The sequence below is a fragment of the Perca fluviatilis genome, chromosome 9 (genome assembly GCF_010015445.1).
Source record: "Perca fluviatilis chromosome 9, GENO_Pfluv_1.0, whole genome shotgun sequence".
Classification (NCBI taxonomy): Eukaryota; Metazoa; Chordata; class Actinopteri; order Perciformes; family Percidae; genus Perca; species Perca fluviatilis.
In genome coordinates, this window is record NC_053120.1 from 5,385,614 (window position 1) to 5,404,378 (window position 18,765).

Consider the following 18,765-nt stretch of genomic DNA (forward strand, 5'->3'; position numbering starts at 1 on the left):
TCTCCTCTTCCTCTCCTGTCACTTAGTAACAGAAGAGAAGCAGAGACAGAGCTGTACTTTTCACTTTGAAGCAGCAATTTTCTCCCCGCGCCTTCTCCTCGCCTCCTGTTGTCCTCGCCGGTGGTTTTAAAGGGGAAAGCGTTGCGAAGCGACTCCGGCATAGCAACAGTTTTTGGTTTGGAGTGGACGGAGGTTGCAGCTCGTGTTGGGCTGTGATCAGGACAACATTGATTCATTGCTAGCACAGAAAAAGAGTGACCTGAAGGGTTGGGGGAGGGAGGGAGAGAGAGAGAGAGAGAGAGAGAGAGAGAGAGAGAGAGAGAGAGAGAGAGAGAGAGAGAGAGAGAGAGAGAGAGAGAGAGAGAGAGAGAGAGAGACTCGTTTTAACACCAGTTATCACATTCAGATGTGAAGTCTAGTCATTCTTCATCCACCCATCACTTCTCTTGCTGTTTTCTGACCTTGCCTGTAAGATATCTCAAACATACGAAGTCTTTCCACAGACATGTTTTTGGCTTCTCCACCCATCAGGCTCATTTTCTAATGCAAGAAGTTTTCATATATTTTTTTCTGTATGCCATCATGAAAATACAGATTGTCCGGTTAGATTTTTAGATTGCATTCGGTTGAAGACGAGGACATTGGGTCTGCACCGCAAACAGTTAGGAGTGTGCGTCTTGTCGACGTAATGTGCTTCCTGACATAGCTTGTCCTCTATTTTTTTGTCGCTGACCGGATGCCCACAAGTGTTGAAATCATCGCAGGTCGCTGCAAGACATAAACATCTGCAAAGATTGCACATAAACGACATTAACACAGAGAAGGATGTTGATGCATAGTGGTAGGCTGATGCAAGCGGCTCCCAAAATCTTAACTCCTGTTGTCCTCTAGTCAAATTTGACCTATTTAAAAAAATAATAATAATAATTGGGTTCCTTTCAACCTAATTGTCAAAGAAAATAACGTGGATGGTTCCGTTCTTCACAAGTAAAATAAATCAGATTTGGAGAAAGGAAAATGACAAAAGAACGTTGAAAAAAGTGACAAAAATGTCAGAAAAGGCTTTAAAAATGCAGGAAGAAAAAGAATCCACCAAATAATTTTAAAAATTTGACAAAAAAAAGTGACATATGGAGGCTTTGTGTGTCGGAGTTTCCCCCGTGAGCAGACATGACCTCCTGAAGAACACGACAAACAGCAGGCTGTAAGGATCCTTTAGGTCAGGGGTGTCAAACTCAAGTTCCCTAAGGGCCACACTAGAAAATGAGATTATGTTTAACTAAGATGTTGGCACGCCTAAATCAAATTTCTTTCTCTTACAGTTTGGTCGACAAAAATGTCAAAGAAAATGCCAAAAACGGTTGGAAAAAGCATCAAAAACACGTTGTGAAAAGTGACAAAAAGTAGGTGGGCCAAAATGTATTGTGAACCTAAATGTAGATAGGGGCCGGATCAAAATTAGTAAGGGGCCGGATTTCCTAAAATCCTTGAGTTTGACACGTGTGCTTTAGGTGTTACAGTTCAGCTAGACTGTAGTGTTTTTAGGGGAGTTTCTTCCTACCATGATCATCACGTTCTGTCACATATCAAAAAATAACATCTGGACTAAATAGGAACTAGGAATTCTCTTTCAATAAAAGAAGACATCATTCGTAATTGTTAAATTTTAACCTAAGCGCAGGCAGCTGCAAAAGAACTGATCAGAATTAAAAATCAGTCTAAAATAGTCCAAACTTTGATTTAAATCCGAAAGATTAAGATGGTAAATCTAACCAGATGATTGATGACAGCTGTCAGTACTTGATGTTTCTGATACACATTTCTGTTCATCCCAAAAAAGAAAAGCATTGAGGTTAAAAGTCTCCAGTAGTCGTATTAGCATTAGCATGTTGTCATCGTCCCATTTAGAAGGAAAAAGACCCACGCTTGCCTCTCTCTTTTTGTTTGTGATGAGTTTTTCCTTAACCCACGGAGCTCCTAACACTAACTCACAGCGGAGACACCAGTGACTTTAACGAAGAAACACACACACACACACACACACACACACACACACACACACACACTCACACATACTCTGGTGTGGGCTGTCACATTGATTTCCTGTGGTGGCTGTAACCCTCAGACCGACATTATTGAGTGGACTGTGGGAAATGAGTTCAGCTGTAGATGTTATCCACATACACTCGCCTGCTGTCTGGTGTGTGTGTGTGTGTGTGTGTGTGTGTGTGTGTGTGTGTGTGTGTGTGTGTGTGTGTGTGTGTGTGTGTTTATGTCAGTGTCAGGTAGTTCAGTTTAACGCCCGCCCAGCTGTTTGCTCATCGCTAGTTTTCCAGCATCTCTCCTGTCGGCTCTATCGACATCACATCCCTGTATGTCTGCTTCTGTGTGTGTGTGTGTGTGTGTGTGTGTGTGTTTGTGTGTGTGCACGTGTGTGTTATGAGTTTTACAGTTCCACAGTTATTACATTCGGAGGTTATATGCCGTTGCTCACATCACAGGTAAAACACGAGTAAACACACATATGCAAACACTGCAACATACCTGCCAGTTTTATGTTTTTACTCTGGTTTCTGCCGTTTACTGAAGTGCGTAAATCCCACAAACCTCAAATTGTGGAATATCCTATGCAATTCCACAAAACCTTACTACCTTGTTTTGTAAGATTTGAATGACAAATTACGTGAAGTTAATAATGTAGACAACGAAATAGGAGTGTATCATCGCAAATCTCTAAAAGACAAACAGTGATATCTTATATATACACAGTATGTTAAGAAGATCAATATCAATCTCATGTCTGTGTGTTAAGGAACGAAGTTACAGTCAGAATGTGGTTGAATTAGCTTAGCATGAAGACTTGTTGTAGCTTGTTTGTATACGCACTAAGGCTGGGTATCGCCAATGATTTCCTGAATCGATTCTATAGCGTTTCACAAGGTCCCGATTCAATTATGTTTCCGAGTCGACAACAAGGAATTTTCATTTACAACACCAATTTTTATGGGATTTTAAAGAGATTCTCGTAGAACTTCTGCTGTAAATCGAACAAGCAAGAAGCAAAATAGTTTTTTTAATGCACCGGGTTAATTCGTGATATGTGATTAGAAGAATCTAACAAAGATTGATTTTTTTTTTTTTTTTTGTAAGATAATTTTTTTCGGGCTTTTACCTTTTTATAAGAACAGCTGAAGAGAGACCGTAAAAGCGAGGTTGCCCCAGATGGATTTTGTTTCAGAGAATCGATTATTATTTTAACCCTTGTGTTCAAAACTTAAAATGAAGACTTTTTTCACGTTTTCGACACATTTTTCGATGCTTTTTTCAACATTTTTGACAGGGATTTTTGTTTACGTTTTTGTCGTTTTTTTAAAACCTTGTTAGTGCCTTGTTTGACGCTATTTTCAAAGCTTAATTCTGCTGTTTTCTAGGCTTTTTTCTAGAATGAATGAATATCGTAATGTGACATAAGTGTTGTCTTTTCCTGGTTTTAAAGGCTGCATTACAGTAAAGTGATGTCATTTTCTGAACTTACCAGACTGTTGTTCTATTATTTGCCTTTACCCACTTAGTCATTATATCCACATTACTGATGGTTATTTATGAAAAATCTCATTGTGTAAATATTTTGTGAAAGCACCGATAGTCAACACTACAGTATCGTTGCGGTATCGATATTGAGGTATTTGGTCAAAAATATTGTGATATTAGATTTTCTCCATATCGCCCAGCCCTACTCTTTTCAATGTTAGTTGAAAGAAACCCACATTTCTGATATAGAAAACTTTGAAAAGGGGTCAGACTTGATCCGAGGACAACAGGAGCGTTAACCCAGCCCTATTACTGACTGGTCGAAGCTACGTCTTAATAAAGAGTGTAACCTGCGCAGCGTCTCCGCCTGTATCGCAGCCCAGCAGATACAGTCGGTCTGTGAGGTTCCGTACGGACACGATGGTATCAAACCTGGCAACCTGACTGTGACGACAAGCCGCACGCACTCTCTGCACCGACTTTTCAGCGAGAAATAGTTCAGCACGCAACTCCATCCCTCAGCCTCAATTGACGTTTTACAAATTTTACAAAAACGTTGCAATTCTGTTCACGCACAGATTGAAGAAGTGAAATGCAGCGTGGTAATCAGCGAGCTTTAGAGGTGTTAGGAGGTGTATTTCAAACTTTGCACAGAGCCAGGCTGCTACATGAGTTTGATATTGATCGTCTAATCTCATCTCGGAGAGAAAGCAAATAAGCATATTTCCCATGATGTTGAACTATGGTGGACCGCTCAGAGGGAGTGCTTTGTGCAAGTAAGGGGGAAACGTTAAGGACTTCTTAGATTCACATCCTCGCTCGGATAAAAAGAGTGACCTATTTCATCCGACGTCTTGGTCATAAAAGCTGCTTCAGCTAGAGAAAGAAATGAAACTGAGCAGCAGCACTCCGTACCTGTGCTGCTACCTGACAGGCTGCTGTTTTGATTGCCACGAGAGGCACTCAAAAGCCCACTTCTCACGCACACACAAACACACACTCGCACAGAAATGGTATCTTAAGGCAGTTCTCTATAATGGAAACATGTTTCCCAGCAGGGATCCAAAATGCCTGCAGGGGAATAAAGAGCTAGAGAAGCACAGTTTCTTTTAAAGAGTGAAAATGCTGCAGCAGGTACAGTACATTTGTCTATGAAAGTCAGAAGCAAGTATACAGTGAGATAATGTTTGGTCTATATTGACGACGTTTCACTTCCGAGATTGCTCCGTTGCCGCCGGAAATTCCACCGGATGTCCCTCAATTCGGCCGGATGTCCGTCCCCTTCCTCTGTCTTTGTGTTGGCGTTCTAACCTCCGGTGGGTTTCTGAGGACTACGGTTAACTGCTCCTCAGATCTCTGCAGGGTAAATCCAGACAGCTAGCTAGACTATCTGTCCAATCTGAGTTTTCTGTTGCACGACTAAAACTACTTTTGAACGTACACACGTTCCACCAAAACAAGTTCCTTCCCGAGGCTATTTGGCAGAGGCACCGTGGCTCCGTGCAGCGATTAGCACCGCCCAAGACGCTTGTGATTGGTTTAAAGAAATGCCAATAAACCAGAGCACGTTTTTCATGACATTGTTGGAACCAAATGGAAGATTGTCTAATTTCATATATGATATTATATCTGATATTATATTATTATATTATATATATGATATTATATATATTTCATATATGATATTATATCATAATATTTCATATGATACCAATATTTTCTTTATCTTCTTCCTAGCATTAAAACGGAGTCCACGCCCAAGAAGCCAGCTAAATTGCACGAGCATAAGGCAAATGCTCAAATATTTATTTTAATGCAATTTAATGCAGAATTAACCCCCAAAACGTTTGTTGTGGGTTATACATCCATGGTGAAAAGGCTATATGAAAAGATTGATTCGGGATTGTATAAATAGAATAGGTTATTTTAACCCAGCCCTACTAATAACTTCATAAAAAGGAACTGATATGTAATTGTTAAGTTATATAGGTTTATTTTATATTCTTTCTTTCTCGCTTCCTATTTGGTAGCTACAGTATTATAGGGGAAAGGAAGCTGAGTTTAATTAGTACACTCCCAGTAATTCCAATTCATGAGTAGTGTAAGCTAGAGAGTCTTTTAGTCATCACACAGCAGGTCAGATGCTGATATGCAAAAATTTTAGATGTGTCTGCAGGGGACCATAAAGGGTTTAAATGGATCTCTGTCAGTCTTTTCAGATTTTAGCAGTTTCTTTTCGAGGAAATGTCTTTAAAAAGAAATGTGTAAACACAAGTACCAAAGCTTTATAAGTTCAGGCAAAGTTCAGAATGCTATCACACTTGTCGGAAAATTCAGAAGAGGTAAATACCATTAGAGGTGTGCGCGTGTGAAAGATGAAGAAATTCCCTGAACACACATCACTGGATATCCAACCTGGCAGCTCATCCCTCATATGTACAGGTGTGTGTATGTGTGTGTAGACCACATGCTACGCTCAAAACTGCTGATGCTGCACATCTCAACAGATGGCAGGACACACACACACACACACACACACACACACACACACACACACACACACACACACACACACACACACACACATAGAGAGAGAGACACAGCATGACCTATCTACATCACATGCAGAAGTTATTTGCCAGGTGGGAATATGAATTAGACACCCAGATCAAACACCTAATGTTCCCCACATGCACACATGTACTTGTCCACAAACATGCTAACCCTTACCTTTTTAAACCTTATTCTGATGCCAAACATTACTTAATCGTTAAGTCAGAATGGTTTACACAAATATAGGAATTTAAGTGCACACAAACGGCAAAGATGAAGAGCTCCAAAAACAGAGACGTCTCGCTGATCATTTGACTGTAGCAAATATTTCAGCCCTAATCGCTTCTCGTGTCTTGTGATCATCCAGGCGGGATCGGCCTGTCAGAAACACTAACACTACACAGCTACATAATTACAGCCAGCGGGTGTGATGGGCCAATTAACACCACACACGCACACACACATGCTGTCAGTGCGCAGACACCTGCCGGCACTGCAAGAGCCTGTCAGAAGTGTGCGTGCCCATTTCTTCACAAAATACAGTCCTAAAGGGAACCCATTTCCTTCATTATTTGAACATGGTTTAAGTTCTTTTAGGTTAACAAATAGACAAAGACAGAAACTAAACCAAAATACTAAAGGGATGAGATTTTCCAAATAGTTGTGCTATCCACAGCACGCCACTCTCCGCTCTTCTTGGTTTACCCTTATTTATCTATTAATTAAGAATTGGCTCAAAAGCTAAATTCTGTCTTTTGTTTGTTTTTAAAATTAGACTACCACGCCCACCCCCAACTCACCTGTCACAAATTATACCCATTTCATCTGGTCACCTAAATCTAAATGCTCACGTGCATCAGTGTTTCCTCTAATGTTGATTTGACCGTGGCGGCCCCCCACGGCAACAATTCTGCCCCCCACGGTATCAGAAATAGGGCTGCATTGTTAGAGTGTATGTTGGAGAATAGCGCGGACACACGAGGATAACTAGCCAGTTGAGATCGTGTGTGTACGTCCTTGAGAACTGCAAGTCGTATAACTTCTGTTTTCAGTTCATTTAATCCTGGTCTAGCAAATTTAAATTAACTGGTGATTTTCGTTGTTTGTATTCTTCACCTGCGAGCTAAATTACACGTGGCTGTTGATTCGTTAGCGATTGCTGAACGCCCTCGCCCACGTTTGTATTTGAGGTGCATTATTTACATACTGAAGTAGTTACACTGCATTGAGATAATGTAATTAATAGTGGGTTTATTGTTATTTGCTACAGAATGCTTAGCCTATATGTCAAGATCGAAGTTGGCCTATATAGTAACTCAAAATATACAGTTCAATCACAACTGAAAATATGCCTCATTGTGTGTATGAATAGAGGTGAATAAATATATTTGTTTGTGTTGCAGCGAAGTGTCAGGACCGTTTCATGGGGATGCGGACCTGCCCCCACTGCTAAAAAAATCCTAAAGGAAACACTGTGCATATTTATATTCATAGACATTATCAATAAGTGCAATTCACATTGACAGTTTGGAAATTGTGATATTTATATGTTCTTGCAATACAAATCATTTTGTCCGCTTGTAAAGTCAGTTTCAGATTTAAAAGGTGTTCTTTGGAGACTGTTAAAGTGAAGAAGCCATGCTGATAGATGTTACAATATAAGACTGTGCAGTCAGCAGCGTAGAGCCTTTCATTGGTGTGGTACAATGTCCTCATTATATGTGATGAAAAGAACAGGACCCAGAGTAGATCCCTGGGGAACACCTTCTAGATACAGTGATTACAGTGGACACTGAAGGTGTGATGGTTTACACTTAATCATACTCTGCCAGTGTGTTTTGGGACTGTAGAATTGTGTGTCTTTTAAAAGACTTCTCAGTGAACCTTGAGGCCTCATCACAGCCTCCTCTTCCATCTGTCATCTCCTCCGAGTGTAACGAGCCTCGCCTCCAGTCATTACGGACACGCTTCAGAGAAAGCAACAAATTGGGAAAATCCTGTGAGGCCGACCTGTGCTTGTGTTGGAGCTGTTAGGTGTGAAGACTGTCGCTTCATTTCCTCCTCTTCCCTTCTCCCTGGGGACGCATGTCACAGCTTTAAAGCAGTTTGCTCTTTTGTCTTCAAGCATCATTCCTACAGCAGTACACACACACACACACACACACACACACACACACACACACCCACACACATACACATATATACATGTACAGACAACAAACGCACAGTCATCTCAGCCCAGAGGGGAGCTGAGCCTTTTCACTGCAGGATCCAGCTCACAATGACTGTTCAGCCATTAGCGATGGAGCCTGGGTTGATGTTTTCTAATAAACCACTCCAAAGGAACTGAAGCACACAAAGCTCATATCACTGAAAAGAAAAAAGCAAGTTAGTTGTCACGGCATAACCACAACTCTGGGAAGACTCAATATTATCGTTACATGTCTAGGAGCTCCAAAGCTTGGTTAACTAGGTTTTAATCTACAGAGTACTACATAAATACTCTGTTGGCCAGCCTGAAAGGAAGGATGAAGTGGCTTACCTTTGTCCTGGGCTCTGTGGCGCCATTCATACAGTGTGGCGTCAATCAGCGTTGACACTCTGTTGATAGTTCATTTGTAGACATTTAAGACAACTTGATGGGGGGAAAGAGGAAAAGCTCCAGTCACTCGACTCTCAGCAACACATGTCCCTTCTCCCGCGACTGTCTGTCTGATTCACTTCCGCTTTGTAAGCTCTATGACACGGATAAGCCCCACCTACCTCAGCCTGGCGACCAATAGGAAAACGAGTGTGCTGTAACATAGTCTGAACATAATGCCTGACATTATTTCAGCTCTAATAAACCTTAGTTTTCCCATGACCAAGCTTTAAAAACAAGTTTACGGGTGCATTGATTTGCCTGAATGAAACAGCAGACAACAGATACAAATGATGATTAAATACTTAGGCAAGCATTTTTTTAAGTATAAAATGATGTTGTTGCCATGGAATTGTCTATAAAGGTTTGTGCTGCAGTAGAGAGCTGGCAGCATCTTCTATGAATATTGTGTTATTAAAATGTCAGTGTTTAAAGGGACTTTGGAATTGTCTCCACTTGAAGCTCTGTGACAAATTACAGTAATTGTCCATTCAGGGCTTCCGTACCCGGTTGTTCAGCTCCTTCTATTAGGAACTGATGGAGTGCCTCATCTCCTCTGTATCATTATTATTCCTCTGACTCTCTATCTACATGTAAATGTAGACAAAACTAAAGTCTTGCTCAAGGTGAACTGAATACATAGTCGTGACCGTTGGCTGTGTGTGGCGTGCTGGCAGCTGTGTGTGTTTGTGACTGTCCTCTGTTGTGAAGGACAGACCGTGTGTGAACTCTCGCCTCAGTGAAACCGTAACATCTGTGATTTCAGCAGGAGTGCATGTCTGAAAGACACACACACACACACACACACACATACACACAACATACACACACATACGTACACTGTCTGGTGTGTGTGATCAGGTGTGTCTGACGGACAGAGTGGATACCTCCTATCCCTGAGGGGTGGGTGTTTGGTAATATTAAGAAACGGTACTAATGACTTTAGAGTTTTACATTCAGGAGAGTGAGTGAGGTGAAAGTGTGTTTTCCTAATGTGCGTCTGACAAGTAGAGCTGCAATCATTAATCAATTAGTTGTCAACCAATAAATGAATCCCCAACCAAATCGGTTTGAGTCTGATTTCAGCTTCTTAAATGTGACTATTTTCCTAGTTTCTTCTCTCCTCTGTGACAGTAAACTGAATATCTTTGAGTTGTGGACAAAACAAAGACATTTGAGGACGTCATCTAGGGCTTTTGGGAAACACTGATCTACATTGTTTCACCATTTTCTGAAATCTTATAGACCAAACAACTAATCGATTAATTGAGAAAATAATCGATAGCCTAATCGGCGAATGATCGGTTACATTCAGAGAAGCCAGCTGCCCAAAATCTGTTTGGTTCATTGCAAAGCTCCTTGAAATGCTAGCTGTGACAGATTTATGCAAATGATACAATTGTTTAACGATTTAAAATCTTCACTTGAATGAATTCACTGAACTGCGTTTGGTTTTTGTCCTCAGCTGTCGCACGAGCAACAGGAAGAGCCTTATTGTGACATCCAGCACCTCCCCTACCTTGCCACGACCACACTCACCTCTGCATGGACACACAGGTAACGCACACACACACACTTGCGCAGTATCCTTTTCAGCAGTTTAAAAAGTAATGATATGTGAGTAGTTTTTTAGCAACTGGGGCTGTGATTTTAAAATAACCGTTTAGCCAACTGATTCATCTAACAAAGATGTAGCCTCACAACATTAAACGTATTAATGCCCTCGGGACAACTAATATCCACAATGTTTGAAAGCAATCTGCCCGGCAATTGTCAGGATTAGGGCTGGGTTTTAAAAAAATCTTTCCGATTTAAATAGATTTTCATTGGAATGCTCCAATATCGTTTAATAAAAGTCGTAATCATCCTCTCTGTCTCTGGTATATTATTAAACTAGAAGACCAAATGGCTAGCTTGTCGAGAAGGGGGCTAAATAAGGCTCCAAAAGTTAGGCTGCATTTTGGCGAGGGAGACTGCAGAGTTGCACTTTCTAGTGTTGACTGCTGTAGTGTGTTCATGTTAAATAAAAAGTACATTAAAGTAATTGCTTTGGGGTCAGTTCTTAAAGGTGCTGTAGGTAGAATTGTAAAGATCCAGGAATTAGCTAAAAAATTCATCGACAAGTGAGCAGTGATTGACATGCAGTTAGACCCCCCAGGCCCTGATTGGTGCATCTGAACAGGGAGCTGTAGATTTTTGCAATTGTCCCAGGACCTTGTGAATCAAAATCAAATTTATTCTGCAAATTGGTGGCGATTCCCAGCCCTAGTCTGGATGGCTCGCTCTGGACCAAAGTGTTGGACACATAGACATCACCCTCTTTACACACCATCGATAAATACCTGACAATATATTTAAGAATCATTATTAATTGAAGGTGATGTTGTGTCACCTGTCTCTACTGCAATGTTCTTTTGTTCCCTTATCTGCCTAAAGGCTTGTGAAGTAACAGCAGGAGAGCCGTGTTACATGAAGTCGTGTTGTTTACCATCACACACCAGCAAAGCTCAATTATCAGCTCCGACTGCACACTGAAGGCAGCACAGCGAGATAGTTGATTGCCTGGATTAATGCACGGGCCGACATACTGAAGGCTGCGGTCCCTCAGATTGTCCAGATTTTTGAAGAGACTTGAATTGGTTGATATATTTTATGGGTGTCTGTTTGAGTGACAATGGCCTCCAGCTCTGCCCTTCTCCATTCAGCTGTTGACTTCAATGTCTCCCTGTAAATGTAGAATGTCATAAAACTATCAACATGTGCTCATCTTGAATGGATTGATTGCGGGTATAAACAGATCACATAAACTCAGCTCGGGACAAATTGATACTTACAGGGCTGTTGGAGCAAGTGAAATTTTAATTGGAATTTTTTTACAGTGATTTTACATTTTACAGATTATTAATGGTAAAGAAAATCAACAGATTGATTGAAGAAACTATTGATTTCTGACTCTTGAAACCCGCTAAGACACACACACACACAGACAGATGACAGATGACAGATGAAATGTGCGCTGACAGGATTTTTGTCGAACACTCTTGACAACGCGTGTAAGACGAGCACACAAAACCAAATCCACCACCACCCACACCCTTCAAATGTAAAGAGGGAAAGATGGAATAGAGATAAACAACAGTGATATTGATTGATGGTGACTGAAGGGGAGCGAGCAACAGAGTAGAAATATGGATTGGAGGGACAGAGTGAAATGGATTGGTGACAGGGACTGAATTGGAGGAGAGAAAGACTGCAGGATGGATATGAAAGATGGAAAAATATCGACAATCATATCTGTCTCAGAGAGAGAGAGAGAGAGCGCTTCTCGTGTGTGTGTGTGTGTGTGTGTGTGTGTGTGTGTGTGTGTGTGTGTGTGTGTGTGTGTGTGTGTGTGTGTGTGTGTGTGTGTGTGTGTGTGTGTGTTTTGCTCATCTGACAGTAGCACACTTCTCATTTCCTGCTCAGGAAATATTGGAACTTACCAACCTGTCAGTCACAGCACACACACACACACACACACACTTTGTTGGACTAAGTGGTTTTGTTGATACTTGATTTTTTCCAGAAAGTTCTTCTGACCTCTTAAAAATGAAATACATGTACAAACCTACTTAACGTGAAAGAATGTGTATTAAGCCTTTCAGTCCCACTAAAACAACTCTTAAATCCGGCCACTGTTGAAGTGTGTAGGGGTTTAGGCTTTCATGTGAACCGGTAGGTGTATCTCACTGTCAATCGAACCACCAAAAGGTCCTCTTCTTTACAAGCAAAATGAGCTGCAACAATTTGTTGGAACTCATCGCTGCATCTCGTTGACAACTTCAAGTTTGGCTGTAAAGAAGTGTTGTAAATAGTTGCAATGTTATGTATTGGTTATGATTATTTTGTAATAGTTATTTACATGCATTCATATTCAACGCATTGACCGTCAACCCAGATGAAGTCTTAGTGAGTGGTTTGAGTTCAGCAAAAGGCACATTATGATGAGTAATGGCTTTAAAGTGCTTACACACCGACCAGACGGCCGACCGTCGGCAGAAAAGGTAGTCGGACTGATCAGTCTCCCCAAGTTGAGCTTACGAGTTGCACTTGAATGCACCATCAAGTCCCGTTTGGTGTTATTTCTCTGATAACTCTGACACCGGCAGGGTCCATGGTGTCTTGAAAAGATCAGCTAGTCTCCTCTGAGTCTTTAGCTACATGCTGTTTAGTGGAGCTGATGTGTGAAAGTGCCATTTTTTAGGGAAATTGTTCACATGTGGATACAAGCACCATAATTGGCACAATTACTCAGTGGGTAGTGCTCTTTCAACATCATGTCAGCCGCGGTAGCCATTTTACTTTCCGCCATAGCCAAATGATGTGTTTTGCATGATATCTCCTGAACAAAACATTCAACTGCTAACGGATGATGTCTACCCCTCTGTTTTGATGAACGATTACAATCATACTACGCCCAACATAAATGAAAGCCTCTAGACAGCTGTGGCGGCCATTTGGATTCCGCCATAACCAAATTATGTATTTTACATTACATGTCATTTAGCTGATGATTTTATCCAAAGCGACTTACAATTGCTATATATCAGAGGTGGCACGCCTCTGGAGCGACTAGGGGTTAAGTGTCTTGCTCAGGGACACGTTGGTTGATGTATCAGAGTGGGAATTGAACCCAGGTCTCCCACACCAAAGGAATGGGTCATATCCACTGAGCCATCACCACTCCATCATATCTCTTGTTGTTTTCTCTCTATGTTTTGATGGTCAAGAATTACAATGAGACCCTAGTCAACATCATAAACATGAACGTTTAAAAACGTGAACAGTTTGCCACCACGGAGCTCAAAACCATTTGACCATAACGCTGCATTTGAGGCTCTCCCCAAAATAGAGGCATACTCTGTGAAATACAATAGAACAGACACGGTCTTCGACATCGGCCAAAAATCAAGTTTGAAGGCAGAAGCTAGGTCAAAGAGAGGACATGGAGCCAGACGCAAAGTGACCAGCAATGGCAAAATACCCACAAACTGGCGGAACGTTCTCAGAGAAAATCGCTAACCAAGCAGCAATTATAGTTTAATAAATTGTCAGCTTTTATAGAGAAAATGTTATTTCTATTTCCTTTCTCCGGCAACAGCTGTGAGTGCTCATCAGTTTTTAAAAACTGCTGCGATTATCAGTATTCTGTCATCATTTATTGCTCAGCGGTATGAAATGTATCTATGGCCAAAGCCTCACCATTCCCCCCTTAACATGAGACAGGATGCAGAAAGACAAGTTGCTCTTTTTGGCGTAAATTTAGGTGAAGACGAGTTCGCACAAGTTGAAAAATATTTTAACCTGAGTGAAACATGTACTCCTATCCTAAAGCTGTGAAAACCTGACTTTTAGCCCTGTGACAGGTTCTGTTTCCAACAGCACTCGTCAGATGTATTTCAATCAGGACAGACTTCGTTTTAGATATGCAAGATTTATTGTACGATTGCAGTCTTTGGAGATTAGACTCCGTCATTATGAAATTATATATATTTAGGGGGGTCAGAAAGCCAGAAGCTGATCCCCCGATGGAGTCTGGACACTGATGGTGGTGTGAGGAGCCGAAGACCGAACCGAGGAGCAGACGGCAGTCTTGCCGGAGGAGGAACCAGGAGCCGTGCGTGATGAAGACCTGAGAAAAACTGAGCAGCAGAGAGAGACAGGTTTAAAACAGGGATGTCATGCTGTGAATGGTTTGTGAAATTCAAGGCTGCTTCTGATTGGTTAGATTTAAGTGAACGCCTCTAACAGCTGTTCAGTTTAGAAGAGAGAGAAATGTGATTAAGTTGAGAAGTCTTCCTGCAAGAATTTACGCTGAGCTCCATTAGTGAAATCAAACTGTGGAAAAAACTAATCTACTGTGATGTATTTACGGCCTTTAACTATCAGCTGTACTTGGTGTAAAAGCATGTGTCTTCTGGTTCAGATGAAAGGCTTTAACAGATAGAAGACATTTCTCTGGCGCATAGGTGAGGGTTAAGGTGAGGGTGTGGGTGGGCAGACCTCCCTCCCACCATCTGCACTCCTACCAGATGGACCTCCAGTGGCATGAGGGAACCCGTGACGACCTTGGTCTGGCAGGAGTTGCGGGGGGGCTGCCGGTGGTCCGGGCAGTTGGACTCCGCCTGTGCCTGTCCCCAGGTGCAGGTTTGTCTTCGGGGTTTGCCCCCCTAGCCACTGTACCCCCCCGAGTTAACCCACGTGGCTCTGGGGTTGCCTTCTTCTGCCTTCCCAGCCGTTGTGGTCTTCACTATTTACCCATAGCTGGGGCTATTTACCCATAGCTGGGGCTATTTACCCATAACTGGGGCTATTTACCCATAACTGGGGCTATTTACCCATAGCTGGGGCTATTTACCCATAGCTGGGGCTTTACCCATAGGGGCTATTTACCCATAACTGGGGCTATTTACCCATAGCTGGGGCTATTTACCCATAACTGGGGCTATTTACCCATAACTGGGGCTATTTACCCATAGCTGGGACTATTTACCCATAGCTGGGGCTATTTACCCATAGCTGGGGCTATTTACCCATAGCTGGGGCTATTTACCCATAACTGGGGCTATTTACCCATAGCTGGGACTATTTACCCATAGCTGGGGCTATTTACCCATAGCTGGGACAGTGGTTGACGGGCATCAGGGTGCTTCCACTCACCGATGGACCTGCATGCCACGTCTCTGGGGCCCACTGCTGCTCCGAGATCCCGTACAACTTAGCCTGGAGCCACGAGGGACCAGTTACCGTGTGTGCCACGGGGAGGCGTGTACGAGATCTTGGCAGTGGAGAGGCTATGTACCGGCTGAGGAGGCTCACGCACTCGGCTCCTCTTCTCACCCCTGAGAACTAAGGGCTACCGGGGGCAGTAGCTGGAAGTAGAGAGGGGCCAGCAGAAGCAGCATGGAGCTACAGGCTCTACTACTCCAACACTACTGACCTGACGCATCACACGCCCTGTATACACACACACACACACACACACACACACACACACACACACACACACACAGACAGACAGACAGACAGACACAGAGACACACACACAGACAGACAGACAGACAGACAGACAGACAGACAGACACAGAGACACACACACAGACAGACACAGAGACACACACACAGACAGACACAGAGACACACACACACACAGACAGACACAGAGACACACACACACACACACAGACAGACAGACAGACAGACAGACACTCTCACACACATACACACAAACAGACAGACAGACACTCTCACACACATACACACACACAGACACTCTCACACACATACACACACACAGACACTCTCACACACATACACACAAACAGACACAAACAGACACTCACACACACACACACACAGACAGACAGACAGACACTCTCACACACATACACACAAACAGACAGACAGACACTCTCACACACATACACACACACATACGCTCTCACACACACAAACAGACACACACCTACACAAACAGACAGACACATACACACACATACACACAGACACAAGCAGACACACACATACACAAACAGACACAAACAGACACACACACACACAGACAGACACAAACAAACACACACACAGACTGACTGACTGACAGACACACACAAACACACACACACACCCACACACAGATTGACAGACACACACACAGACACACACAGACTGACAGACACACACACACACACACACACACACACAGACACACACACACAAAGACACACACACACAAACAGACACACACACACACAAACAGACACACACACACACACACACACACACACAGACAGACAGACACAAACACACACACACACACACACACACACACAGACACACACACACACACACACACACACACACACACACACAGACAGACACACACAGACACACACACACACACACACAGACACACACACACACACACACACAACAGACAGACAGACAGACAGACAGACAGACACTGTACAAGTCAAAATGCATTTACTTATCCTCAGCCAGAGAAAAGCCTTCTATACCACCTCTTCTTCTTCTTAGGCTTTTCCATCATCTGGCTCTCCAGGTCTACCAGCTGGGACCTCAGGGTGCTCTCGGTCCTCTCCCACTCCTGCTCCTTTTCCTGTTGACTCAGCTTCAGTCTCTCTGTGGCCTGCAGGAGGGATGACTTGTCCTCCTTCCACTCCTGGAGCTGACTCTCCAGCTGCTGCTCAGCCTTCCTCAGAGCAGCCAGGAGACAGTCACTCCCAAAGCTCTGCTGGTCACTCTGAGCCACACAGGACGCTCTGGTTCTCTCTCTCTCCTCCAGCAGGGAGCTTTTCTCCTGCTGCCATAGCACACGCTCACTCTCCAGCTGATGTTCACACTTCATCTCCAGAGCACACACGAGGTCCTTGCTGTCTTTGTCCTGCATCTCCAGCTGGGCTCTAAGGGAAGCCTGGGATCTTTCCAGTATTGTCTTTCCCTCGTCCTGCTTTCGGAGAGCTTCCTCCATCTCGCTCAGTTTCTCCTTCAGCTCGTGAGCTCGAGCCGTCTCCATCACCAGATAGCTCTCCAACTCTACCTCCACGTTGGTCTTACTTACCGCGAGCATCTGTCTTTCTTGACGAAGTTCCGTATTCATAGTCTCCACATTAATTTGAAGTGCCTTCTTCTCTCCCTTCATCTTCTCCAATTTGACTTTCAGGTCTTCAGTCATGAAGTAGTGAAGGTCGAGGTCTTTCAGGGCTTTTCGCAGCCTGTTGGATATTATTCCCAGCTGGGACGAGGCTCTCTGCAGAGCCTCATCCAGCTGGGCTCTGTGGGAAGCCTGGGATCTTTCCAGGACCTCCTTTGTCGCCTCCTCTTGTTTTTGGAGAGCTTCCTCCATCTCGCTCAGTTTCTCCTTCAGCTCCTGAGCTCGAGCCCTCTCACTCTCCAGATTGCTCTCCAACATCACGTTGGTGGTCTTACCAACCGCGAGCATCTGTCTTTCCTGATGAATTTCCGTCTTTAGAGTCTCCACATCAGTTTGAAGTGCCTCCTTCTCTCCCTTCGTCTTCTCCAATTTGACTTTCAGGTCTTCAGTCATGAAGTAGTGAAGGTCGAGGTCTTTCAGGGCTTTTCTGAGACTGCTGCTGATTTTCCCCAGCTGGGATTTGAGAAACTCTGATTCCCTGGGTGGGGAGGGGACACGTTCAGCCAGCTGAACTTTCAGGTCGCTCATCTCCCTCTGCATCAGCTCTTTCTCACGCCTCCAACTGCTGCCCTCTCTCTGCTGTTGGAGCTGATCGAGGACATCGGCCAGCAAGTCCTCTCTGACGATCAGCTGGACTCTTCCCTCACATTCACTCTGGGTGAGCCTCGCCTCGCTGTCCTTCAGCTCACACCGCGCTTGTTCTTCAAGTGAACTCAGGTAGAAATTCATCTGCGGTTCGATCTCTCTGCCGTTGAATTCCATGTTGAACGTAGTATTCTGCTGGACCAGTGTCTCTTCTCCTTTAGCAATGTAGATTGTCAGTCAAATGCCTCTCTGATACAAACTGCTGCTTGTCTGGCTGAATTTGAGTCAGAAATGGGTCCCAGTATCCATAGATTCTCAACAACATCACAAGGGTCGTTATGACGACAACAACATGTATTCTTATGTTTCCAATCCAAATGGTTATTGATTCTATTCCATGCCATCTTTGATTCTATTGTTGCTATGGGATACCAGGTTGTCTATGTTTGAACATACAGTATGAATGTAGTGATTTCTAATGATTCCTAAAATATGGCAAAGAATGTATACTTTACGAAATATGGAAAGGAAAAGATGGTTGTCTTTGCACAAGAGCAGTACACACAAGTAGGCGCCATTTTGGGACGCCATTTTCTCTAACTCCAATAACCATGTGCGCTCAGCAACTACCTATTATTTGATTACTAAACGTGCATTTACCACAATAAAACATTTTTTTACTTTTATTCAAACTATCCAATACCTTTTAAAGTGTAAAGTGCAGGTTAACCACCACAACCAA

At 43.2% G+C, this 18,765-nt stretch overlaps 1 protein-coding gene across 9 annotated transcripts in view; it reads left to right on the top strand.

Annotated features, from left to right (window-relative positions):
• mast2 (microtubule associated serine/threonine kinase 2) overlaps window positions 1-18,765 on the top strand; it is a 275,716-nt gene that overhangs the window by 174,444 nt on the left and 82,507 nt on the right. For all 9 annotated transcript variants that reach the window (XM_039812498.1, XM_039812499.1, XM_039812500.1 and 6 more), the window contains one exon: window positions 10,191-10,282. In XM_039812498.1, coding sequence (XP_039668432.1) covers window positions 10,191-10,282 — 92 coding nt within the window. The remainder of the gene's footprint in view (window positions 1-10,190; window positions 10,283-18,765) is intronic.